This window comes from Lissotriton vulgaris, chromosome 9 (genome assembly GCF_964263255.1).
Source record: "Lissotriton vulgaris chromosome 9, aLisVul1.2, whole genome shotgun sequence".
NCBI lineage: Eukaryota > Metazoa > Chordata > Amphibia > Caudata > Salamandridae > Lissotriton > Lissotriton vulgaris.
In genome coordinates this window covers 157,164,020-157,190,665 of record NC_141697.1, presented here as the reverse complement: position 1 = coordinate 157,190,665, position 26,646 = coordinate 157,164,020, and the positions used below count along the sequence as shown (strand labels likewise).

The 26,646-nt window shown below is 47.8% G+C and overlaps 1 protein-coding gene across 2 annotated transcripts in view; it reads right to left on the bottom strand.

Annotated features, from left to right (window-relative positions):
• Positions 1–26,646, bottom strand: part of FANCM (FA complementation group M) — an 861,212-nt gene that overhangs the window by 102,551 nt on the left and 732,015 nt on the right. For both annotated transcript variants that reach the window (XM_086937264.1, XM_086937265.1), the window contains 2 exons: positions 9,454–9,585; positions 3,758–3,914 (listed from right to left, as the gene is read on the bottom strand). In XM_086937264.1, coding sequence (XP_086793390.1) covers positions 3,758–3,914; positions 9,454–9,585 — 289 coding nt within the window. The remainder of the gene's footprint in view (positions 1–3,757; positions 3,915–9,453; positions 9,586–26,646) is intronic.

Genomic DNA, 26,646 nt, shown 5'->3' with positions numbered 1-26,646 from the left:
ACATGTCTTCTAAGGAGGACGCTAGTGTTTATTGCTCTAGACGCAGTGTGTGCTACATCAAGAGCGCACTTGATTGAGGCATTTGAAATAAGCTTATCCTCTTGTAAAAGGTCACTTGCCTGTGTCTTATATTGGTCAGGTAGATGCTGTAAAAGGGTTTCTAACTGGTCATAATGAACCCTTTCGTATCTTGCGAGGAGGTCTTGTGTGTTAGCTATACGCCATGTGTTGCTAGCTTGTGCAGCTATTCTTTTGCCTGAAGCATCTATTTTTTATTCCTTATCAGGAGATGGTGCCTCATCTGATGTCTGTGAATTTGCTCTCTTTCTAGCGCTTGACACGACGAGGGAATCTAAGGGTAGCTGACCTTTAATGTAAGCAGGATCCGCAGGAACGGACCTGTACTTTTTCTCTATTCTTGGGTTTATGATCCTAGCTCGTACAGGATCTTTAAACACTTCTGGGGCATGCTTAATAACCCCTTTAATCATGGGTAATATTTGAACAGTTTTTTGTGATTGCTCAAAAGTGTCTAGCAAAAAATATTCCTCTGCTTCATCTGAGTGCATTGTTACATTATGATAAATGTCCAAACCCAATATTATCTTCAGGATGAGATAGTTTGGATGGATATGTATGTGGGTCAGGTATATCTGGTACATATTGTGTGTTTGGATATTCCCAGTCTGGTATATCAGTTGGGTATGGAAAGGGCTCGTCTGGGTCTCCCCCATTCCCTATGTTATACTCATCTTCATTCTGAGGAGGTGTTTGTGGAAGTGAAGATTGAGGTGGAGAATGTTGTGGTGAACGAGCAGGTGAAATTTGAGGTGAGGTGTTAAAAGGAATAGAAGGTAAAGGAGGAAGTACAGAAGAAGAAGAGTGCATAGGTGATGTTGCAGAATCCTTCTTCTTAACAGGCACTGGAGTTGAAGGTGATGTGTCTATCTTCCTCTTCCTATGTGGCATAGTGGAAACATGTCCTGTTTCTGGATCTATGTAGATCCTTTTTTGTAAAGGATCAGCCCTAAAAAGCTCTTCTTCTTGAGAAATCGCTTTTGGCGCCGATTCTTTCGTCTCCGGGGCTGGTTTCTGCTTGTCTTTAGACTTAGGAGGTGTTGTAAAGTCTTTTGGCATACTTTTCGGAACCGAAGGTATTGTTTTCGGAGTCAAGACCTGGTTTGAGGGCTTGGAGGCTTCGGAAGCAGGCTTTGTAAATTTCGGCACTGAAGATTTTGGGGTGGAAGCAGGCTTCATTGGTTTCGGTGCCGTGTGGTCTTTAGGAGTCGACGGTTTCTGTGTCTTTTTCGAACAGGGACTTATTTCGGTTTCGGTGCCGAGGGAGCTAGTGGTATCGGCACGTGTAGTTTGCTCGGTATGGAGCTACCGGAAGGCTTTAATATTTTCTTTGGAGCCAGGCTTGATGGCGGGGCTTGGAAGCAATGTTTCGGTCGCGACTGGGCCCCGAAGGAGGAGTTTTGACCTTTACCTTCGGTTTAGGTGTTGGGGCTGGGGTAGGGGCAGTCGTACTCACACGTTGACCTGATGGTATGGAGTCATCGGAGTAGTTTGCCTCAGATATGATCTGGAGATCATCGGAATCTTCCTCGGGAACACATGGTTCTTCATCAAAGATATCCACTGGTTCCGGAGCTGCATGTCGCGTCAACGGGCCCTCCGATCTCGAATGGTCTTCTTGGATCGAAAGTACGCACATGCTGTAAAGCTCGACTCGTAGTGTTTGGGTGATAAACACAAGTTACACACCTCGTGATGGTCGCTGTGTGGAAATTTTGCTCCACAAAACCCTCTACATGAGGTGTAGGCCTAACCACGTAGGTAGGCCCAACGGCCCGCATCAACAACCAGAATCGAAGTGATGAAGTCGAGTCTATGTATTTTGATGTTAGAGTTTGTTTTTAGAAAGTTTTGCGCGTCGAAGTCTTCGAAAAGTAGATTTTCGAACCGGAGCAGAAAAGTTGCATCCGAACCCAGTGGCGGAAAAAAATGAACTAAGGATGGAGCCGATGCCCATGCGCACTACCGTCCAAGGGAGGAGTCACCTATCCTGTGACTACAAAGACTTTGTCCAAGACGACGACAACATGCAATCATCCGAGCCCAACACCAGGTGGCGATGTAATGCAAAGTGTAGAATCTGCAGCTCATATGTCTCGAACAGAGGTTTAAAGAGAGGAGTGTGGGGGTAGTAGAAGACCACACTTCTAACACCAGGAGACTGGTCACAGTGGGTGATGGGAAAACTAAACTATGACCTTGTGTATTCAATTTTAGTAAATAATATGTCAACGTTTCATGCAGATAATCTCAGGTACTTTAAGTGATTATCTCTAATTTACTAAGCTGGTTCAGTGACTACTTCTGTTGATGTGCTTAAGAAAAATGGTACACATTGGTGGAGATGGAGATAAGTAAAGGACACCAGGTGGGCTGCACAAGTAACTTCAGAATGGTTCTTGTTTGTCAGTGACACAATTCTGAATCTTCTTTTTATTCTTGCTTAAGTGGCTGTGGGGTTGCAAGAGATGCATAGGGAGAAGTGTTAAATGTACTGTCCGGTGTAAAGTATTGACCGAGGTTGTTTATTTCTGCCAACACCTAAATATTGTTTTAACATGAAGATAATGTAATAACTTGTTGTCTTGTATGTGCTTAGTTTCTAACGCCAATAAAACAACAATAATAAAATTGGAGAAAGTAGTACCCACCGCAGCACTTGGTGCAAGGGCTGCTCTGTAAATAGTGACAACATGCACTTAATTGACCATTTTTACAGACTTTTTTTTTTACCTGCATCGACAATAAGTAATTACGAAAATAAATATCAGAGATGATCCTATCAGACATGGATAATTGATTAAGTAATAGATTCAAAAGAATTTTTCATAATTTCAATCAATGTTCTAATTCGGGCTTAAGACTGGTGGCTGCATTCTAAATACATTTAGGGGTCTAGTCAAGGGTTTATGAGATAATCTCAAATATACTAACTTCCAAGCCTCACTAGTGCCGGACAGAATGTCCTAAAAAGTCTAGTCTATAGCGGAGAACCCATGCATTAGACCACTCGAGACAGTAGGTGAAACCCAGGAGCCAGAGATGGATTCCCATCAAAGTCTTGTAAGCGATCTTATGATACTATCATGTGGTCATCCAAAAGGTAGGGATGGGGTGTCTCCAGGTGATTAAGACTACCTTTAACCCACCTTGCAGGACTGGGATCAACCCACGAATCGTTTGTGGACCAGGCATGAGATCACTTAGTGGGAAGCGGTGCAGTGCGAAAAGAAATAATGTGGTGAAATGAAGATAAAAATGATAGAGAGTAAACAGCAAGACACTTTAATAACTGTAAGCCTCTTCCTGATTAAAACCAAGAACAGCGCAAAATAGCAGTTTTACCAAATAGCTGCTTGTGGGCCCACATAAGATAAGATCGCTTACAAGACTTTGATGGGAATCCATCTCTGGCTCCTGGGTTTCACCTACTGTCTCGAGTGGTCTAATGCATTGGTTCTCCGCTATAGACTAGACTTTTTAGGACATTCTGTCCGGCACTAGTGAGGCTTGGAAGTTAGTATATTTGAGATTATATCATAAACCCTTGACTAGGCCCCTAGGTTTCTGTGTATTGTACATCTTATGTTTCAGGGGACTACAACCTTGGCAGGTCTTTAAATTCCCTCGGACCCTCCTCACACCTTCTGGTTAGATATAATATTCTAAATACATTTACCATTTAAAGCCTGTGAGAGCTCCGTATTGTCATTAAGAAACTCCACCAGTGAGGAATGTCCCTCATCAGCTGAATCAATCATTTCATCAGATGACACTTCATCAGCACCTTCTGAGGAGAGTTCAGCTTCAACATCGAAGAACTGCTGTGCTGCAAGCTACAAAAAGAAGAAACATCACACAGGATAATTTAGGAATATGTGACATTTATCCAACTTCTTCCTGATGAACAAGTGCACATAAGACAAATCAGACAGCATTCCTTAATAGTAAAGTGCAAGTTGCTCATCAAAGTGACTTTAGTACTGAGAGACTTTACTCTCCACAGGATGAGTAACCAAGGACCAAAAATAAGAAAAAGTCAACAGGCGAGTAATTTGAACCTGCTGTATGACCAATCACATTCCTACCAGAGTTGCGAGAAGACTAGTATGCACCAAAGTCTGGCAGCCTTTTTAGAAATGTGTTACTTTGCTAAGGTGGATATCAGAACGCAGTGCTCTTATCCATAGTTAGAGTGTGTACAAACAGGTATGCAGCAGACCACTTCACTGCTTTGCATATATAATGTTGGAAGAAACATCTAAAACCACCAAATAAGGCTTGGGCTCTCGCTGCATGTATATGTCTTTCTGAGAAGGGGGACCATATATATTGCAACACTGATCGCCCAATGAGCAACAGACATTTGGGGGGCCTGTCTGCAAGGTGGGTTCACCAGACCCGAATGGCTACCTTTGCCCTGCCTAGACAGAACCGGAGGCATCACCAGCATTACACAGTCCTTTTTGAATTAGACAAAGTTTTTTTTTTTTTAAAGTGTGATAATCGCCGTCTCCGTGCTAATTCTGTAGGGCTTTGAGAAGGATTCTTACAAAGCACAGTTTGGTCTTGAAGAAAGCTGTATAAGATTTGCAATATAAGATAATGTTCAATGCAGTAAGCACTTGCTTTTATACTGTAACCTTGTATATGGCCTTTTAGCTTCTTGCAAGATTTCAAAGTTGTTTTTGAAAATCATACATAACTGTAGGCAAATGTTTCAGGGCCCAGGTGACTAAGTTCCAGAATCAACAGCAGGTCAATTGGGAGGGGCCCAGATTGCCACGTGGGACAACACAATCTAGTTGTGTGTTGTAGGACCCTGAAAGTCTATTCCGATCAGTCAAAGTCCCTGTTCCACAGTCTAATCCCAAAGACCAATGGCATTATGACATGGGATGGCTGCACTATTCTGTAGAACATTACCATCAAATTGTCTGCAAGGATGAGGGGTGTTCACCTTCTGAGGATGGCCGAAAGGACTTGAGGGTTTAAAACACTGTTTCAACTCCAGAATGTTCAGTAGACTGACATATGAAAGATGCCAAATAAGAGTCATCATCAGTAGGCCCATACCCATTCCCCAGTCATGGTGATACTAACTTGGAGTTTCAGAAAACAGGGTGCCCACAAATAAGAAGGCCTACAGGCGCTTTCCAAGAGATAAAACGTCTGACAGACTAAGAGTTAAATTCCGGGCTCCCCTGGGACACAAGACGAAGTTGTATCCTACACAGTGTGATATGGACAAGTGGTACTATCTATATCCATGACGTCTTGAGGCTTTTAGAACCACCACACTACTGTTTGAGACCTAGCACGGAAATTAGACTTAATTTGCAGAAGTGAAGGGGTCATCTGAAGGTGGCATAAAGGAAGCAGCATCTCCAGCTGAGTTTTTATCATTGCCTCAATAAATGTGTTCTTCTGCAAAGAACCAAGAGGATCCCTTACATCCAGATGGTCAAAATATTCTGTAATAGGAATACTGGAATATGCACTCTGTATATATGTGATCAATGGCCAGATACATTTGCTAAATAGCCAGCATTGTAAAAGTGTCACTAAATGAAAGGATTTGGTATTTTTGTTGTTAAATACTAGATGTTATCTCTGAAATAGAAACAAAAATTACTTTCAGTTTTCCCTCCAATTTTCTCCTTTGCTCTGTGCTAAGACCTGTATGTTAAAACAGTGCACCTCCAGCCACCATTTTGTGTTCAAAAGCCAGTGGAATCAGCCCCCCTGCCCCTCCTCCCCCAAGCAACAGGGATATTCTAGATCAGAGGGTGCTTCTGTGAGATGTTTAAACTGTGTTTACTAGGGACTGTGCACTTAGTTTTTTGGTCAGTAGCGAGAGTAAAGTTTTATTCGAACAGTATTGTTAGATTTCAAGTTAGTGAGGCCTTTACCGGCAGAAGTCCAAAGTGTGGATTGAGCCCGTCTGTCTCCTAGGAGATTCTGAACAGGAAAAGCAGCTCCCCAGCCCCCCAGCCCCCTCCCCAGGCCAGCAGACCCAGGACTAGGGATTGGCTATTCAACTAACAGGCAACTCTGAGCCATCCCCTTACACTAGACTAGGCCCCTTAAGACCTTGCTGGGTGCACCCCAAATCATTCTCCTCCATCTTGTGAGTTGCAGCCTCCCTGTGCCCCAGATTGCAGTGAGCAGAGTCCAGGAAGTGGTAAGGAGGTAGACTAGGTGCTGTCTCTTCCCCAAAATAAAAGTTTTTAAAAAAAACGATTTTCTCTTTCTCTGATTTTCGTCTTTGCCTGTGGTTGTTACAGTTTAAAAATTGTAGTTTTCGCCTGCCTGTGATTGGATATTTTATCACCTGTTTTCTGTTTTTAAACTTGTGTTTTTTCCTGCCCATGACTGCTTCAATTTAACGTGTTACATTGTGGGATTTGCAGTCCAAACTCTGTAGTTTTTCCCTCTCATTGCTGATGAATTTCAGTTTTCCCTCCAAATTTCTCCTTTGCTCTGTGCTAAGACCTGTATGTTAAAACAGTGCACCCCCAGCCACCATTTTGTGTTCACAAGCCAGTGAAATCAGCCCCCCTGCCCCCTCCCCCCCAAGCAACAGGGATATTCTACATCAGAGGGTGCTTCTGTGAGCTGTTTAAACTGTATTTACTAGGGACTGTGCACTTCGTTTTTTGGCCAGTAGAGGGAGTAAAGTTTTACTCAAACAGTATTGTTAGATTTCAAGTTAGTGAGGCCTTTACCTGCAGGAGTCCAAAGTGTGGAGTGAGACTCTCTGTCTCCTAGGAGATTCTGAACAGGAAAAGCAGCTTCCAACTCCCTGGCCAGCAAACCTTGTCTGAGGTCGCTGGGACCTTATATGGTCTGATATTGTTTGTTACATGTGTACACTGATTGGTGATTGTATCTGATGTTTCTATTGGATTAGGGTTAGTGTCCTCATTGGTTAGTTATTTGAGTGTTCTGACTGGTTTCTGGGTCTGTGATTCAATCAATGTAGGGTTGGGGCTAGGGTTAGGATTTCTATTGGAAGTAGGGACTAGGGTTTCCTGTGTGATTGGTTGTTGGGACTAGGGTGGGACTACTGGTAGGGCTAGGGCCTTTACTGGACGTAGAGATCAGGCTTTTTGAACTGATTGGGTGCTTGGACTAGGGCTAAGATGGGCTGTAAGGGCCTGGTCTCCTATTGGTTCTATATTTTAGCGCTAGTGTTGTGATTGGATAGTGTTAGGGCTAGGGTTCCCATTGGTTGAAGGGGTCACCTGATTACTAGGGCTATAAAAGGCCAGACTTAGGGCGTCTCAGCTAAGGGCGGAGAGGACAAGGGCAGTTGACTGAGCCTGTTAAGGGTAGAGAGGACAAGGGCAGTTGCCTGTTTGAGCCTGTTTAGGGCAGAGAGGCAAGGGCAGTTGCCTTTTTGAGCCTGTTCAAGACTGGTCGGGTCCAGGGCCAGAAATGCTGCCCAATATACATACCTCCATTATGCATCTATATACTTTCAATGTACTTATAGATCTACGTATTTATCACTTCCTTCTAATTTAGCATTTCCAACGCACTTCCCTATTACTCAGCCTATACTTCGCTCAATATATCCTCTACATCCACTCTCTCATTTAACCCCAAACCCCATACCACTACTATGATCCCCAAAAAAACCCTTTCTAGACTCTCTCCTACTCTACCCCTCCTTGCATCATCGTACACCTCTTTTACTATACTGATCCCCAAAAACAGACCTTTCTAAACTCTTCCCTCTTTTTTACCCCTCCCCAACCCTTCTCAATCCAAATAACTGACTAACATATCCTCCACTAAAATTACTTTCAAGTTTCACCATACTAATTCAACACTAATCCTGATGGGTTCCAGAGTAGCGTGCTACTTGCGCTTCAAAACCCCATCAGGGGTAGCAAGCACTAAATAAATACAAACCTCTTTCCCTTCACTATCCCTCCACCTACTCTTCCCTACCCAAATAACTGAATAACATATCCACTACTCAAATTACTTCATATTTTACTATACTAATTTTCAATACTAATCCTTTATGAGTTCCGGAGTGTCTTGCTACTCGCCAAAAAAGTGCTTTAACAACCATCAGGGGTAACAAGTGCTACATGAATGCAAACCTTTCTTTCCCTTTTTATCCCTAAGCTATCATTCTCACTCCAAATAACTGACTAATATCCACCACTGAAATTACTTTCATATTTCAACATATTAAATCACCACTAATCCTTTATGGGCTTCCTGAACAGCATGTTTTAACACCCCATCAGGGGGTAACAAGCGCTATATAAATACAAACCTTTTTTCCTCCTCTATCCTTCTGCTATCATTCCAAATAACTCACTAACCTATCCACCACTTAAAAAGTACTTGCACGTTTCACTATACTAATTGAACACTAATCCCCTATGGGTCCCGGAGTAGCGTGCTACCTGCCGAAAAAGCACTTCGACGCCTTGTCAGGGGTAGTAAGCACTATATAAATGCAATTACAATACAATACAATATCAGAGTGACTTAGAAACAAGTCTTTGCTGAGGCAGCAAAAGGTTAGTTTTTGGAACTAAATCGGACTATGAATATTTAGGGCCACCTGAAGGAGCTCCACTGCTCCACATTCACAAATGAGCACAATGCAAGCTCCTTGCGCACACGTTCAAGGCACTACATAACACTAGTCCGACATACCTCCACAAGTGTGGCCATTCACCTCTCCCAGGCCTTCGATCTGTCATATAGCAGTTTAACCAATTTAATATATTTCGGGCCAAAGGCCATCTTGGCCAAGATCCCCAAAGAGATAGGGCCAGTCTACAGAGTCAAAGGCCTTGTTAGCAACGAGAGGGGCAATGGTTTTCATTCGAAGCCGCCTTTGCAGCCAAATGGTAATGCAGCCAAATGGTAATGCAGCCACCTCAGGTTAAGTCTCTGGTAAAATGACCTGGCATGAACCCAGCTTGGTCTGGGTGCACTAGTTCAGCTACCACTGTCCGAATTTAGTGACTTTTTGTTGTTCACCAGCCAAGGATTGTGGCTGTTGCTTGAGTTTCACGCCCTCGAACAACAATCCAATTTATCACAGTTGCACTCAGAGCCATTCAGAGGTAGTAAGTAGCCAAGAAGACAGAGTGAGCTTTAGAGTAGGTCAGGCTGAGCTGGCCTTGGGGAGGTGGGTAAAAGGAGACGAATCAAAGGCACTAAGGCGAGAATAGTCAGAACGTTTGTGATGCAGATAAATGAGGGCCGTTGGGTCTAGGTACGAGTAATAATAAATCACAAAAATCACGAAAATAATATTTTTGAAGTTGAGTTGGAGAGAATACAAGACAAACTATACAGCACTGCAAAAAAACTACAGGACACCAACATTAGGTTTACCTTTCGTTTCAAATGATGACTGCTTTTTTGTCTTTTGACACCAGCAGGTTGTTTTCCAGATGTCAAGGTTTCCTTTGTAATGCTCTTTTTGGTATTATTCTCAAAATCCAAATCATCATCGCATAAGTCGGACTACAATACAACATAACATAAATTATGACAGGGTTATCAACTAAAAATGGAGTCAATGATACAATATTTTCTCTGAAATAATTCGCTGGCAATATGACCCTTAAAACAAAGCAAATGCTTACAAAATGTCCTCAAATCAGCATATTTTAAATGGGCTGTATGGAATGAAAAATCTGGGAATTCTCTTGCTTATTGAGACTAAAAACAAGGGATAACCTTCATTTTTGAAAAACTGTTTTGCTATAGGCTAGAGAATAAAACAGTATCTTTAATACAGGGTCTTGTGACTTTTATGAGCTTGTGTGAAAATGTTTACAAAAATCTGTTCAAATCTTTAGGGGGATCAGCATAATTGTTTTTTCCCCCTCAGAGGATGCTACATGTGGAATAAAGCACCCTCTGCCATGTTATAAGGATATTGCCAGTCATCATCATCATCATAAACGTTATTCGATTTTATCAATAAAATCATACAAGTATAAAGAAACAATAGTATAGCAAAACATAAAAACCTCCATGATAAAAAGCAAGAACATATAATATAATTAAACAAACTAGGGGCTTGGTCAAGGATTTTACTTCCCTCTCCACTGTCGATCTAAGGAGATTAGTCTCCTTGAGCCACGCAATATCATGTTTGGTGATGCTGGCAGGATTGAAGTATAATTCCTGTCTGCCAAGGTGCATGAAATGCTCTTGAATATATATACCAGCCAGGAAATTTTAGATACACGATCCAGTTTCATGCAATCTAATATAATTAATCTGTTCAAACCGAACACCTCCTTTAACCAGACATTACACCAAAGCAAGGGAGGGAGCAACCGTATATAATCTATGTACGGCAGACCCAGCTCATCGTGAAGAATTTCTGTGGGAGTCTATTGACCCACACCCAAAAACCCTCTGAGAAATGTATTCTCTGCAATCCCGAGAGGATGGATATTAACATAACCCCAAATTTTGCTGCCAAAGGTTGATATCGGAATACACTTTTTCAAGGCAATTAACATACAAAATAAAAAGAAAGGGGGGCAAAATCCAGCCCTACTGGTGCCCCTAACCGAGTGCAAAATGCTTAGTACATTCGCTATTGCCACCATAGCAAACTGAAGCTGTCAGACCGCAATGGAGATCGCTAAGGAAATTAACCAGACAACCATCCACCCCCATGGATATCAGCTCTGCCCAGAATTTCTCTCCGTTAACCAAATCAAACGCAGAGCTGAGATCCATGAAGATGAGATGTAGAGAACCCTTCTTTGGCCCATCATATTTATTAATAATAAGATGGCGATTAAGGTTCTGCTAAACAGTACCCCTCCCCTCATGAAAGCCATACTGAATGTCTGATAATATATTCTGTGCCTTAGACCACTCCGTAAACCTGTTCAGTATAACTTTGCCTATAACGTTTACCTCTATTCTATTAAGCTAATGGGCCTATAACAGGAAAGATTGCTTCTACTTTCCTTTTTATAAACATGAACAATAACTGTAGGTCGATAAGACTCCGGGATAGAAGTACTAATGACGGTAATAAAACAGAGTTAAAAGTGGGGCCCAGAGATCTACACGTGTCTTAAACAAGCCACAAGGGATCCCTTTGGCTTCTAAATTGTTACCCTTTGGTAAGGATACAATTGCATCTCTAACCTCTTCCCATTCAATGACAATTTTTCATTCTGACCCACAGGAGGCAATCCGTCATCAGGGCAATCCTCCTGATATAAAGCGGAAAAATGATCCTCACAAACTTGGGCTGGGATTGAAGCCCTTAAGTCAGTCCCTTTATCTTCTTTAAAGAAAGAATGGTTATCAACCTTCCAGGACCAGGTACCATCTTTTAATGAGCTGGCCATGGTTAAATCCTCCCAAAACTCTTGCTTAGGTTCTAACTTCCTATTATTGTAAGCTACTTTGTAAGCCACCCTACATTATCTGACTTGCTTACCATCATGTAGTTTTAAAATAAATAATCAGCAAGAAGTGTCTTACGTGCCCTGGTACAGGTGTTATCAAACCCGCAGCAAAGGGGTGGCGGGCCAGACCTAGGCTGAGTCAAAAGGGCCTTACTGATATAACGTCTGGATCTTATCATAAGCCAGCCAAATACTGTGACTTGGAGCCTCTTCATTCAGGCTAGTCTGTAATTCTATGCAATAGGAATTGACTAATTTCTTGCTAAATATTGTGCAAGAGATATTTAACCATTTCAGTCTGTGCACCCGATTGATGGTCTTAACTTGGGTCTTAAAGAGATGATTAGATTCAACTGGGTCAGTTTCCCACTGAAGACAAACAGATCTAACCAAAGCTCTCCTTACTGCTGAAATAGACTGTGCGCCAAATCCGGATGGGGATGCCATTCAGGATCTGCTAGGCATCAATGGCTGAGTCAGTCTACCATAGCATTGAGGCAACCTGCTAGGTGTTGAAGCACCAGGGACATGCCCTGCTGTTCCTGCCATGTCCAGAGAAGCAGAGCCTCTTGCTAAAGATCCCACAACCCCATTCCTCCCTATTTGTTGCAGTACAATGTGGCGGTGGTGTTTTCTGTGAACACTTGAACTAGCCTTCCTTTGATGGAGGGTAGAAAGGCTTTCAATGCCAATCGGATTGCTTGGAGCTCCAGCATGTTGATGTGTAGTCTGGGTCACTCTGGAGCCCAAAGACCTCTGATCTCCACCTCTCCCAGATGGCAGCCCCATCACAGAATGGATGCACCTGTCCCTACTGTGAGATCTGGTTGGAGAAGGGAGAGGGGTCAGCCTCTGACCCAATCGCAGATCGCCAGCCACCACTGCAGGTCTTGTGCAGTTGCTTTTGAGATCTGGACCCTTTTGGAAAGCTTCCCCTGATACTGCACCCACTGGAACTTAAGGTCACACTGCAGAGCCCACATTTGCCATCTGGCATGTGTCACTAGCAAGCCGCAGGAGGCCGCGAGACTCAGCAGCCTCACCAAAAATCAGGGTAGAAGCCACCCACACACACACTCAGTCTCCCATTCAGATACTTGGGCAACCAATCAAAACCCATATAGCCACTCATATAGCTACTGATCAACACATGCAGCAGCTTACACAACAACAGACATACTGATGCACACATTCAGACAGTTTAGTCACTAACCCATGCATTTAGTAAGACACATTTAATCACTCACTCATACAGTCAGTCACGCACCTACTAAATCCTTCATCCAGACACTTATACATCCACTCATTCTTCAATATGTAAAACATATCTAAACTTTACAGAAACACACAGTCACTGGATGATGTCATCAGTGATGTCATTTGAGATGTCATCAGTGATATCATTTGAGATGTCATCAGTGATGTCACTGACCAGGTCATGAATGATGTAATATGTGACATCATCAGCAGTGGATTGCGGGTGCGCGAAATATAGTTAGTACAACTAACTATATAGGAGCAATTTCAATGGTTTTTTAAATGCTAATTCCTAACTATATAAGGCCTGAAACCTATGGTTTTTAAGTCAATTTACAAGGTTTTTTAAATGCTAATTCCTAACTATAATACTATATAAGGCCTGAAACCCATGGTTTTTTAAGTGAATTTGCAAGGTTTTTTAAATGCTAATTCCTAACTATATAAGGCCTGAAACCTATGGTTTTTTCTGTGAATTTGCAAGGTTTTTTAAATGCTAATTCCTAACTATATCAGGCGTGAAACCTATATTTTTTTCCAATAAATTTCAAAGGTTTTGTAAATGCTAATTCTATTAGCGGATAACATTTATATATGTTATTATCCTTCTGGGACCACCTGAGCAGCCATCTTGTTTCTCAGGAGAAGTGAGGCACAAGAGAGCACAAAACAAGAGTGGAAAACGCAAAAAGGGGGCAGGGTAGAGACCCCCTGACCCCCTAGCCCTTCTCAGGGGGTCCCAGAAGGACCACTAAGTGCAAAAAAAAAATTATTATAATTTTTTTAAATCGCCGGGTACGCGCACGGTACGTGTACCGTACGCGTACGGGTGTGCGTACCGCTCGATTTTTTCAATTATTTTTTTGCCCTTGGGGGTCCTTCTGGGACCCCCTGAGAAGGGCTAGAGGGTTGGGGAGTCTCTACCCTGCCCCCTTTTCGTGTTTTCCACTCTTGTTTTTTTTTTTTTTTTTAACCTTTATTGTACCTTACAATATTACACAGCCATTGGCCTACAACCCATAGGGCCGGCCGCAATCATGTAGTGATGGACACATTGCACCAGGTTAAGGCCTCAAACTGGTTATAGTGGTTAGAAGAAAAGTGACCATTGCAAGGTAAATTGAAAGGCACATAAATAGCGATAAGTTGCTGATCAATAGAGGTTTTAGTTTTCTATTTATTTATAAAAACAACAAAAAGAAAGCAACAAAGAAATCACATTGCGGTCATCAATGAACAAGTAGCGTTACATAAGCTCTCTAAGGGCGTTCCCCTTGTGCGTATCGAACAAGTTACTTACCTTCGGTAACGATATATCTGTAAGAAACATTAGTTAGTGTTAGATTCCTTACCTTAGAATATCCCCAGGCGTCAGTCTGGATCCGGAAACTTTTGCGTAGCAGTACCCCTGCGCGTCGGTAGGCGTCGTCTGCAGGCGTCCCCTGCGGCTCCGCGTCCGTCGTCGGCGTCGTGCGCCGTGATGACGTCGCTGGAGTACATAGACGCCGCCTCCACGCGCTGACGTCAGTTCTTTGCACACAGCATTTCCGCGCCAGGAGACGCAGAGCCATGAGAGAACCAACACTGGTGCCATGTAAAAACTAGGGCCCTGAAAGGGATGACCTTAACCCTAGGTATCAGTTCGCAGAACGGGGAGGATGGGTGGGTTCGGTAAGGAATCTAACACTAACTAATGTTTCTTACAGATATATCGTTACCGAAGGTAAGTAACTTGTTCATCTGAAAGAAACACGTTAGTGTTAGATTCCTTACCTTAGAATACATACCCCAGCAATACCAACCCCGGTGGTGGGTCTGCGAACCAATACAAAACTACACCAGAAAGTCCTGGAGGACAGAACGGCCAAAGAAGCCATCCCTCCGGACTTGACTGTCCAGGCAGTAGTGCCTCGCAAAGGTGTGCAGCGAGGCCCACGTAGCCGCCTGGCAAATGTCCTGCAAGGGGACTCCCCGGCCCAGGGCAGTAGTAGCCGCCGTGGCCCGAGTGGAATGGGCCCTCAGCCCAACAGGAGGCTCCTTCCGAGCCAAAGAGTAGCACGCTTTGATGCAGAGGACGATCCATCGAGAGATGGTTCGTTTACAAACCGCCCGTCCCTTCTTCGCACCCACGTAGCCAACAAACAGTTGGTCATCCACCCGGAACTGGCGTGTGCGATCCATGTAAAATGAAAGCGCACGTTTTGGGTCCAGACGATGGAGCCGCTCTTCATCCTTCGAAGGATGCGGAGGCGGGAAGAAGGAGGGGAGGGTGATGGACTGCCCGATGTGAAAGGCCGAAACAACCTTGGGCAGGAAAGAAGGTCTAGTCCTCAGAACCACCTTGTCAGGATGAATGGACAGGAAAGGAGGTTGGACAGAAAGAGCCTGGAGCTCACTCACCCTCCTGGCAGAGGTGATGGCAACCAGGAAAGCCGTCTTTAAAGTCAGGAGACGGAGAGGGCAAGAATGAAGGGGCTCAAAGGGAGCACACATCAGGAAAGTTAGAACCAGGTTCAAATCCCACTGAGGCATCACAAACGGAACAGGTGGAAACATGTGAGTGATGCCTTTCAAGAATCGAGTTACAATCGGGGATTTGAACAAAGAAGGCTGATCAGGAAGCCGCAAAAAGGCTGAAAGGGCAGAAAGGTAGCCCTTGATAGTGCCCAGAGCAGAGCCCTGCTGGGCAAGAGAAAGAAGAAACAGAAGAACCTCAGAAAGAGGGGCAGAGAGAGGATCCACAGCCTTTGCTGTGCACCATGCCACAAATCTGTTCCACCGACAGGCGTATACCGACTTAGTGGAGGGACGCCTGGCTGCCAGAATAACATCACAGACTTCAGGAGGCAAGTCAAATGGCCTCAACTGCCGCCGCTCAATCTCCAAGCATGGAGGTGGAGACTGGACAGGTTCGGGTGGAGGACCGTCCCCTGCTGCTGCGACAGAAGGTCCTCCTGAAGGGGCAGGCGGATCGGGGGACCGACTGACATGCTGAGTAGCTCGGGATACCAGTACCTTCGAGCCCAGTCCGGAGCCACAAGGATAACTTGGGCCCGGTCGCGCCTGATCTTCTTCAGCACTCTGGGCAGAAGTGGTATAGGCGGAAAGGCGTATAACAGACCGCAACTCCACTCGCGCCGAAAGGCGTCGCCGTGCGAGTGCCGTCTTGGAAACTCCAACGCGCAGAACTGATGACATTGCGCGTTCTCTTCTGTGGCGAATAGATCTAACCAAGGCTCTCCCCATCGCAGAAAGATGCCTTGCGCCACGTCCGAGTTCAGACGCCATTCGTGATCCATCGAGCACCGACGGCTGAGTTCGTCCGCCCTGGCGTTCAGAGAACCTGCCAGGTGTTGAACCGTCAGAGTCACGCCCTGACGTTCCAGCCATTGCCAGAGGCGCAGAGCCTCCTGGCAAAGGGTCCACGACCCCACTCCGCCCTGTTTGTTGCAGTACCACATGGCGGTGGTGTTGTCGGTGAACACCTGCACTACACTCCCGTTGACAAAGGGGAGGAATGCCTTCAGTGCCAGACGAATCGCCCGCAGCTCCAACAGATTGATATGGAGCCGGGACTCCGCCGGAGACCAGATGCCTCTGATCTCTGCCTCTCCCAAGTGGCCACCCCAGCCCTGGAGGGACGCGTCCGTCACGACAACGTGCTCCGGTTGGGGAAGGGAGAGGGACTTGCCCTTGACCCAATCGCGGTCCGTAAGCCACCACTGCAGTTGTCTCGCAGTGCCCTCCGAGATCAAGACGTGGTCGGACAAGTTGCCCTGATGCTGGGCCCACTGAAACTTCAGGTCCCACTGCAGAGCCCGCATCCGCCACCTGGCGTGATGCACCAGAAGGATGCAGGAAGCCATCAGTCCCAGCAGCCGCAGCGTCAACCTGACCGAGACTCGGGATAGCGGCTGAAAGATGGGAATCAAAGCCTGAATATCCCGAACCCGCCGTTCCGGAGGATAAACCCGAAACTGCGCCGAGTCCAGAACCGCTCCGATGAAAAGGAGCTTTTGAGAGGGACACAGGTGTGATTTCGGCACGTTGATGGAGAACCCCAGGTCGTGCAAGAGGTCTGCCGTCATCTGAAGGTGGTGGACGACTGTTTGGGGCGAGCCCGCCTTCAACAACCAATCGTCTAGGTAGGGGAAGACTGAAACCCCCAACCTGCGCAGATGGGCTGCGACCACCGCCATCACCTTCGTGAACACCCGTGGGGCGCTGGTAAGGCCGAAGGGGAGCACGATAAACTGAAAGTGCTCCAGGCCTACCGTGAACCGCAGGTAACGCCGGTGGGCCGGCAGGACGGGGATGTGAAAATAGGCGTCCTGCAAGTCCAACGCTACCATCCAGTCTTGTGGGTCTAGAGCAGCCAAGACCTGAGCTAACGTCAACATCTTGAACTTCTCCTTCCTGAGGAAGCCGTTGACGTTCCTTAGATCCAAGATAGGACGTAGGCCCCCCTTGTCCTTCTTGGGCACCAGAAAGTAGTGGGAATAGCAACCACGCCCTACTTCTGGCCCAGGAACGCGCTCGATGGCCCCCTTGGCCAAGAGGGCCGTAACTTCCTCCTGCAGAAGTGTCAAGTGGTCCCCCGACACACGGTGGTTCTGCGGTGGCATGGCTGGAGGAGAGGTCTCGAAGGGGAGGGAGTAGCCCCTTCGGACGATTTGCAGCACCCACCTGTCCGAAGTGATTGTGCGCCAGTGAGCGTGGTGATGGCGAACCCTGCCACCCACTTGCGTCACATGGGGCCGAAAGCACGGACTAGGAGGATTTTGAGGCAGATGCTGCGGGGGGAGGTGTGGTCTGACCCCGCCTTTGTCCCCGACCGCCACCACGGCGGTTTCCACGGCCGCCACCGCGTTGGAAGGATTGTTGCGGCGCGTGGCTGGCAGCACGTGTGGGGGCGCCCCTTCCTTGGCCACGAAAGGGACGAAACGAACCCGTTTGCTGACGCTGGGTCGAGAGACCCAAGGACTTGGCCGTGACCCTGGAGTCCTTGAAGCGTTCCAGCGCGTGGTCCGCCTTGTCACCGAACAGGTGACAGCCATCAAACGGCATGTCCATCAATGTATTCTGGACATCAGCCGAAAAATTGGCGGATCTCAGCCAGGCGTGGCGACGAATCGCCACCGTCGTCGACATAGCTCTGCTCAGCGAGTCGGTCGTATCAAGACCACACCGTATTGAATATTTCGCTGCATCCCGGCCCTCAGCCACAGCTTGACCGAGTTTTGCCCGCACCTCCATGGGGCATTCTGGCAGCAGTTCCGCGACCGTATCCCACACAGAGTGGGTGTAGCGGCCCAAGAGGCAAGCGGTGTTGCAAGACCGCAGGCCCAAACTAATGGACGAGAAGACCTTTTTGCCAAACTGGTCATACCTCTTGGATTCCCGGTCGGGCGGGGCCGACGGGAATGCGGACTGGGAGGTCGAGGCCTGGATCACCAGACTCTCAGGAGTGGGGTGGGTAGACAGGTACTTGGGGTCGTCCGGACAAGGACGGTGGCGCCTGGCCACGTTCCGATCAACAGGCGCACCTGAAGCGGGCCTGGACCACGTGCCCAACAGAACGTCTGACAAGGCTTCATTAAACGGCAGCAGTGGCTCCAGTGGGCATGACTGCGGTTTGAAGACCTCGGTGAGGATGTTAGGCCTCACGGCCGCGACGGGGAGCTCAAGGTGTAAGGCCTTGGCAGCCCTCATCAGCACCACAGAATAGGCAGCTCCCTCCACCGATGCCACGGTTGGAGGAGAGATCAAACCAGGGTTAGGGGAGTCGTCCAAACCACTGGCATCCCCCAAGTCACCTGTCCAGTCCGTGTCATACTGGCACTCGCGTGACAGAGGGTCCTCGGACCCCTCCCAACCTTCACCGTACTCCTCATCCTCTCCGTATTCGGAGTCAACGATGAAGACCGGCTCCTCGGGGTTCATGGGCCCCATCGGCGCCGGGACCGGCGTCGAGCGACGCCCGTCCGGCGCCGCGTCCGGCGTCGGAGAAGGTAAGGGGACGGCGTCGCCCGGAGCCGGCGCCGGAACCCCACCGCCGGCCGGAGCCGGCACTGGAGAACCGGCACCGCGCGGGGGCGGCGTCGGGGGCAACCCCGATGGCAACGGCGCCGGGGAGGCCGGAAGACCAGCCGGCGCCGATCCCGAAGGCCCTTGCGGCGCCGGGGTCGGAGCCGTCGGCGGCGCCGGGGCCGGAGCACCCGACGGCGCCGAGGCAGGGACACCCGAACCGCCAGGGCCCCCAGACGGTAGCACTGGGCCCGAAGGCACCGTAGGCCCCGTCGGAGAAGCGAGCGCCCTCATGGCCATGAGGAACGCCTCGATCTCCTCAGGCGTCGCGCCATGCCCAGGGACCGGAGGGTATGAGGCAGGCCGCGCCGGCGACTCTCGCGGAGCCGCGGGGATGGGGTCACCCGAGCCCCCGGCCGCATCGCGCGAGCGTCGGGGGGAGTCGGGGGTACGATGACGACGCCCCGACTTCTTGTGCTTCCTACCTGACGAGCCTGACGAGTGGTGTCGACTTCCGGAACGCTCGGCGCGGCTCCGCGACCGCTCCCTCGAACGCTCTCTCGACCTCCGGCCGGACCGGGACCGCTCCCGGTCCCGACGTGGGGCCGACACCCGGAGCTCCAGCAGCTTGCGGGACCGCTCCCGCCTAGCCTTGTTGGTGAGGGCCCGGCAGTCTACACAGGAGTCCACGTCGTGGTCGGGGCCCAGACACCGGAGACAGAGGCGGTGATGATCCGTGACCGACATCGTGCGCTCACAGTCATCGCAATTCTTGAACCCAGGCATCCTATCAGGCACAATAAGAGAAAAAACAATCGAAAACTTGGTCAAAGACCGGAGTACTGCTCTTCAGATCTGCGTCCACTGGCGCGGAAAAAAGAAGAACTGACGTCAGCGCGCGGAGGCGGCGTCTATGTACTCCAGCGACGTCATCACGGCGCACGACGCCGACGACGGACGCGGAGCCGCAGGGGACGCCTGCAGACGACGCCTACCGACGCGCAGGGGTACTGCTACGCAAAAGTTTCCGGATCCAGACTGACGCCTGGGGATATTCTAAGGTAAGGAATCTAACACTAACGTGTTTCTTTCAGATATTGTTTACACCCGGTGAATCAAGCACTTAATGAAATGTCGGGAATGCTTGGGCTTTCTTGTACGTGGCTTTCCATGAGTCCCGCCCTTGTCTACCCTCAATTCCCTATCCTTTGGGTCCTGGGTCCCTTCCCCACTCCCGTTGTCTTCATCCCCCTGTCACACCCTTAGAGCACATCAGTCTTCCTCCCCCTCCTCATCTGACTCTAGCGGGTCATCCTCCGGCAGAGGCTCACAGATTTCCCCTCTATACACATTCCATGGTGTCTAGATTTTGTTCCATTTCCCCAGGCACGCTCGGCTTAAGTATACTGCCCTTTCTGTCACCATCACCCTATCCATATTCATGCACCATTGTGTTTTCGTTGGAATTTCCGCCACCCCCCCAGCGCTGTGCGATATCACGTTTGGCCACTATCATGCCCAATGTAACCCAGAGTTGGCCATATCTGGACAGGTCGTTTGGTCCCCATACGTTTAATAGACATTTTCGTGGCTCGGGGATAAGAGAGGTCTCCAGGGTCTGTGATACAGTGCGCATTATTTGCCTCCAATATTCCTGGATACGTGGGCAGTCCCATATTGTGTGGAAAAAGGTACCCTCCTCCCCACATCCATGAAGGCAATAAGGGTGTTGTGCTCTGTGTATGCGGTGTAGCGTCGTTCTTGTGTAATATACTCTGTGTAAAATTTTGAGTTGTACGAGCCTCATTCTGGCTGAGATGCCCACTTCCCTTGGGGACGCAAGCGCCTCATTCCATTCGTGTTCGTCCATTGCATTTACGCCCCCCTCCCATTTATCTTTCAATGGAGTCATTGGGTCAGGCAAGTTGTTAATTAGCTTGCGATATGTCAGCGACGTCGCGCGCTCAACCATATAATCTGTGAGGAGACTATCCTCAATAGGGGATGATTCTGGTACTCCCTCCCCGGGGGGGATGGCAGTGAGAAGTGCGTGACGTATCTGAACGTAGCGGTAAGATTCCTGTGTTCCCAGATCGTACAGTTCCCTCAAACGGGCAAATGATATAACCTCTCCCCTTTCCCATAGGTCTCCCACCGTGGATATCCCTATTGTGTCCCAATGAGAGAAGCCCTTACTGTGTCTCAGATTTCCCAAGGCACGAGAGTCCCAAAGCGGGGTGAGCTTGGTTATTTTCCCTTTCCAGCCTAATGCCGCTAGCGCCGTGTGCCACAGTGCTGCGGTGAGTCTTGTGGGTCCTACCAATTTTCGCACTCGGCGTTGGTCATAGAGCGGGGCTAGCATACTATTGGTGCCTAGTTGTGCCCTATCTGCCTGGAAAGCAGGGTCGTTCTGTGAAACATGGATCCATTGATTAATGGGCTTAAGTTGAGCCGCCCAGTAATATAATTTGAGATTCGGCAGTGCGATTCCCTCGTCGTACCATCCCCTGTGCATTTTGGCTTGTGCAATACGCGCCGGGCGGTTGCCCCATAGCAAACCAGATACCAAGGCCGCCACCTTCCTGAAGTATCCCGGCGCCACTGGATACGGTGTGTTCTCTAGTATGTACAGAAAACGGGGTAGGGACATCATTTTATAAAGCGACGCTTTACCCAGCATCGTTAAAGGCAATCCCGCCCAAACTTGACGTCTTGTTTAAGCCGCTCCATGGGTGGCGCCAGATTCTTTTGCGGAAATTCCGTTGGGTCCATTGTAATGTGGATCTCCAAATATTTAAAGGAGGAGCCAGACACCCTTAAGGGGCATTCTGAGCCCAATGCCGGGACCGGGCCTTTCAAAACATACATCTCTGATTTATTCAAATTTATTTTATACCCTGGGATTTTGCCGTGGGCATCGCAGAGGCTCAGGAGTGCCGGCACCCCACGTTCTGGGTCTGTTAGGTACACCTGCATGTCGTCCGCATAAAGGGAGAGTAGGTCCTCCCAGCCCTCTTTCCAATGTATTCTTTTAAGTAGTGGTGTTCGTCTTATCAGAGTTGCTAGTGGTTCTAGGGCGATTGCAAAGAGCAATGGTGAGAGGGGGCAGCCTTGGCGGGTGCCTCTCCCCAGAGGGAACGTTCGCGAAATATGACCATTTGCCACCACGTGAGTGACCGTCTTAGTATACAGTAGTCTGACCCACGATATAAATTTCGAGCCGAAACCCAAACAAGCAAGGACCTCAAACAAATAATTCCATTCTACTAGATCGAAGGCCATTTTTGCATCCAGGGTCAGTATGACCGCCTGTTCAGGGATCATGTCTGCCTTCGCCAACACCCCGTGCACTCTGCGAAGGTTCATTGCCGTATTCTGTGGGTCATGAATCCGGATTGATCCGGATGTATGAGGTCGGGTAGATGTGCCATCAGCCGGGTAGCAAGGAGTTTGGCCAGGATTTTAACCTCCGCATTCAGCAAAGAGATAGGGCGATATGAGGAGCATTCTTCTGGCGGCTTCCCAGGCTTGGGAATCGCTACTATGGTAGCTATCCTCTGGTCGAGCGGAAGTTCGCCCCTCTCTAGACATTCTTCATACATGGCTAGTAGGTGTTCACTTCGATTTTCCGATGCGGTCTGATACCATTCTATTGGAATGCCATTTGGTCCGAGTGCTTTGCCGGGCTTCAGCGTTCGTATAGCCATGTTTATCTCGTCCATAGTTATGTCCGCATCTAATTCAGCTGAGGCCTCCGGTTGTAGTGTCCGGGTTTCTATCTGTTCTAAAGCTGTCCTAGCCATGTCAGCGGATATTTCCCTTTTGGGGGTATATACCTCCTCAAAGTGCATCGCCAGTGCTTCCACTATTTGTTCAGGACTCGTTTGAATCACTCCTAGGCTATCCCTCACCTGCTGGATGCCCCTTGAGCTTCCTCCTCTCTTATCTAGCCAGGCTAACGGGGGGAGTCTGTTTTTCGTATGCAAATTTGTCAAGCTTAGCTTGGGTGGAATTATGCTTAGATCCTCTGCCCGCCATGATCACACACCAAGAGTTTTTCCACCATTGAGCGCAGCTTGTAGTGGTAGTCTGCCAAGTTTTTCCCCGAGGAGAGTGATCGAAGGGGTCGCTCGAGTTCCGAATGCGCCTCGGCTATGATGTCGCTCACTATGTCCAAGTGTAATAATTGGGCTTTCCGTGCTGTCGCTCCACAGGGGGGTTCACATCTCTTCCCCAGTCGCGTTGCTGATAAAAGATTCTGTTTTCGGGCCTGCTGAGACCTCAGCGCGGGCAGTCTTGTCTGCTGTTTGAGGGAGCTCGTGCCCAGAATGGCGTAGGCTATACAAAATGGCGTCGTCGTCGCACTTTTTTCGGGCTTCGTTTCCCGTCTGCGTCGCCGCTGCTCGCAGTGCTGCGTTGTCGTGGGACGATATACACTGCCCAAGGATGATCTGCGGGGTCGTCAGGCTCCCTATCGCCGTTTTCACTCGAGTCGTTCTTCACCACGAGCACACTTCCGGATGGCTAACACCGCCGAGGCCTCACTTCCGTCCGGACACCGCTTCAACCAGTGCCCGCTGCTTTCCATGTGCCACTAGGCCTTGCTCGGTGTGCCGTCTTTTCCACCAGTTCCCGGTGCGCCGCTGCTTCGAAACTTTTCTGTTGAGTGCCGTTCGGTCACTGGACCCGGGGCATCCCGTCTGAGTTCGTTGCTGGGCGGATAGGCATGCGGATTGATGTGGGATGCCGCCTTACGCCGGGAGCCTCTCTAGTTTGCTGCCGCCATTGTCGGCTGCTAGCCACGCCCCCTTCCACTCTTGTTTTGGGCTCTCTTGTGCCTCAGTTCTCCTGAAAAACAAGTTGGTGGCCAACCATTCCTGGTTTGGACAGTTTGGAATGTTGACAGTCGACTGCCAGCCAATCAGAAACTCGCTCGCGCACGTAAGGGTACGCGCACGCGAACGGTGCCCGCATATAGATATATAATTTGCTCAAATTCAATTTTCTCAACAACCACAGGAGGGATTTTCACCAAATATAGAAAAGGCACTACTGCATACCTGTCCCTACCATTTTGCCAAGTTTGGTGTAATTCCGTTCAGCTGTTTAACGGTCCCATAGAAAATGCCATTTGAAAAATTTCAAATTCAATTTTCTCAAGAACAACAGGATGGATTTTCACCAAACATAACAAAGGCACATGTGCATACCAGGCCCCACCATTTTGCCAAGTTTGGTGTAATTCCATTCAGCCGTTCGGGCTGTAGCCGTGTCTAAAGGTCCCTATGGAAATTAACACGGGGAAAACACGTTTTGGGACCCCCCTTTTGGCCCCCGCTTGACGAATCCCCCCGAAACTTTCAGGGAAGGAGCGGAGCGGGCCAAAATTCTGGAAAATTACAAGCAGATTCCTCAATTGGCGCCAAAGTTATTACCAATAGAATGTTGAGCGCATATAGATATATAATTTGCTCAAATTCAATTTTCTCAACAACTACTGGAGGGATTTTCACCAAATAAAGAAAAGGCACTACTGCATACCTGTCCCTACCATTTTGCCAAGTTTGGTGTAATTCGGTTCAGCCGTACGGGTTGTAGCCGTGTTTATAGGTCTCATAGAAAATGCCATTTGAAAAATTTCAAATTCAATTTTCTCAAAAACTACTGGAGGGATTTACACCAAACATACAAAAGGCACTGCTGCATACCAGTCCCTACCATTTTGCCAAATCTGGTGTAATTCCGTTCAGCCGTTCGAGCTGTAGCCTTGTCAGAATGTCCCTATGGAAATTAACATGGGGAAAACACGTTTTGGGACCCCCCTTTTTTCTCGGCCTCCGCTTGACGAATCCCCCCGAAACTTTCAGGGGCGGAGCGCAGCGAGGCAAATTTAAGGAAAATTACAGGCAGATCCCTCAATTGGCGCCAAAGTTATTCCCAATAGAATGTTCGGAATTTCCTATGGTAGCTAGGTCCTAACTATATATACCTACAGGCGACCGCCAGTAGGTAATACACACACACACACACACACATTTAGCTTTTTCACTGCTGACAAAAATGAAGCACGCACGCCCGCTGTGACGTCGGATGGCCGGAGGCCGTCCGACGTATCGAAGAGGATATATATATATATATATATATATATATATATATATATATATACATATACAAACACACACACACACATATATATATATATATTACCTACTGGCGGTCGCCAGTAGGTAGTTATAGTTAGGATTTTTTTCAATGTTAAATCTCAAAATTCTATTTGGAATAACTTTGGCGCCGGTTGACGAATCTGCCTGAAAATTTCCTCAAAATGGCCTCGCGGCGCCCCGGTCCTTCCCTGAAAGTTTGGGGGGGGGGGGGGATTTGTCAAGCGGGGCCGAGATAAAAGGGGGGTCCCAAAACGTGTTTTCCCCATGTTAATTTCCATAGGGCGGTCGACCTCACTTTTAGCCCGAACGGCTGAATGGATTTCCACCAAACTTGGCAAAATTGTAGTAACTGGTAGCCCGATGTGCCTTTGCTAAGTCTCAAGATATGTGCTCCAGTGGATTTTGAGTAATTTAGGTTAAAAAAAATATATATATCTGTGACAGCGCCCCGGTACGCGCACCGGGGAGCGCTCCGGGCGCGCCACGTGACTTGCGCGCAGAAAGCCGATTGGTTCTCGGGTGTCTGTAAACATTCGAAACAGTCCGGAGCGGCCGCCATCTTGTGTCTCGGTAGGATCGAGACACAAGAGGTGGCCAAAACAAAGGGGGAAATGACCATAAGGGGGCAGAGTAGACTCACCCTGACTCCCTAGGTTTGATGTGGGGGCTATAAAAGGGCCTTTTTTTCGATTGTCGCGGAGGGAGCGCCCGGTACGCACACCGGGGAGCGCACCGGGAAGCGCACAAAAGAGAAAAAAGAATGCCAGAGTTTAAAATTTTTGGCAATATTTTATAAATGGGAGGTAGTTCTGAAAAGAACTTTTTTTTAATTCTTTTTGTTGTTTTATATTTTTTTATTGTTTTTCTTAACATTTTTTTATTTTTTTATGTTTTTGAACAATTTTAAATTTTTGGTTTTTTTTTAAGGGAACAAACAAAAAACAGGGAATTGGAAATGGCTCAACAGGAGCAAAAAAAAAGGAAAAGAATTGCTGTTTTCTTTTCTTGCTGCATTGGTGGTTGTCTACAGCATTATTTATTAAGGTGACGCTAAGTTCACCATAGCATAATGTTTTGCCACAAAAAATGCAAACAAATTTGAGGTTGCCAAATTTTTGCTGAATATTTGGCACCATTTGGCGTTCTTCAGGACCAGAAAGTGAGGGTACAGAAGAGGAAGTGCTGGCCACAGGGGGTGGGTTGTTTCGAAGTTCCTGGACTTCAGCCTGGGATAAATTATTGGGATGCCACCTCTCCATGTGGCGGATCATGGTAAAATTACCAAAAGAATATTTCTTTGTGGGATTGCCCCTGGAGAGAACTTTGTCACAAATAAGACAGGTGACTTTGGGGGCGTTCACCTTTTTTTGGTCATCAGGAAAAGAGAAGAATTGCCAAATGAAGTGCGCTTTAACGTGCCTTTGTCTTGGTTCTTCAGGGAGGAAGCGCCTTGGTTGTTGATCCTCCTCCTCTTCTTCCTCCTCTTCTTCTTGTCCTCCAAGAAACTGTGGTGGTGGACCTTCTTTTCTTGGTGGTGGTGGTGGGGGTGTACCAGCTGCAGCAACAAGTGATGCCATTGTTTGCTGAAAAATAGCTCTTGCTCTCTCAATGAAGAAAGTAAGAATGAGGAAAAAAGGAGGGGGCTTTCATTATTTGGAGAAAAAAAATGATGAGAACCAATGAAAAGTGTT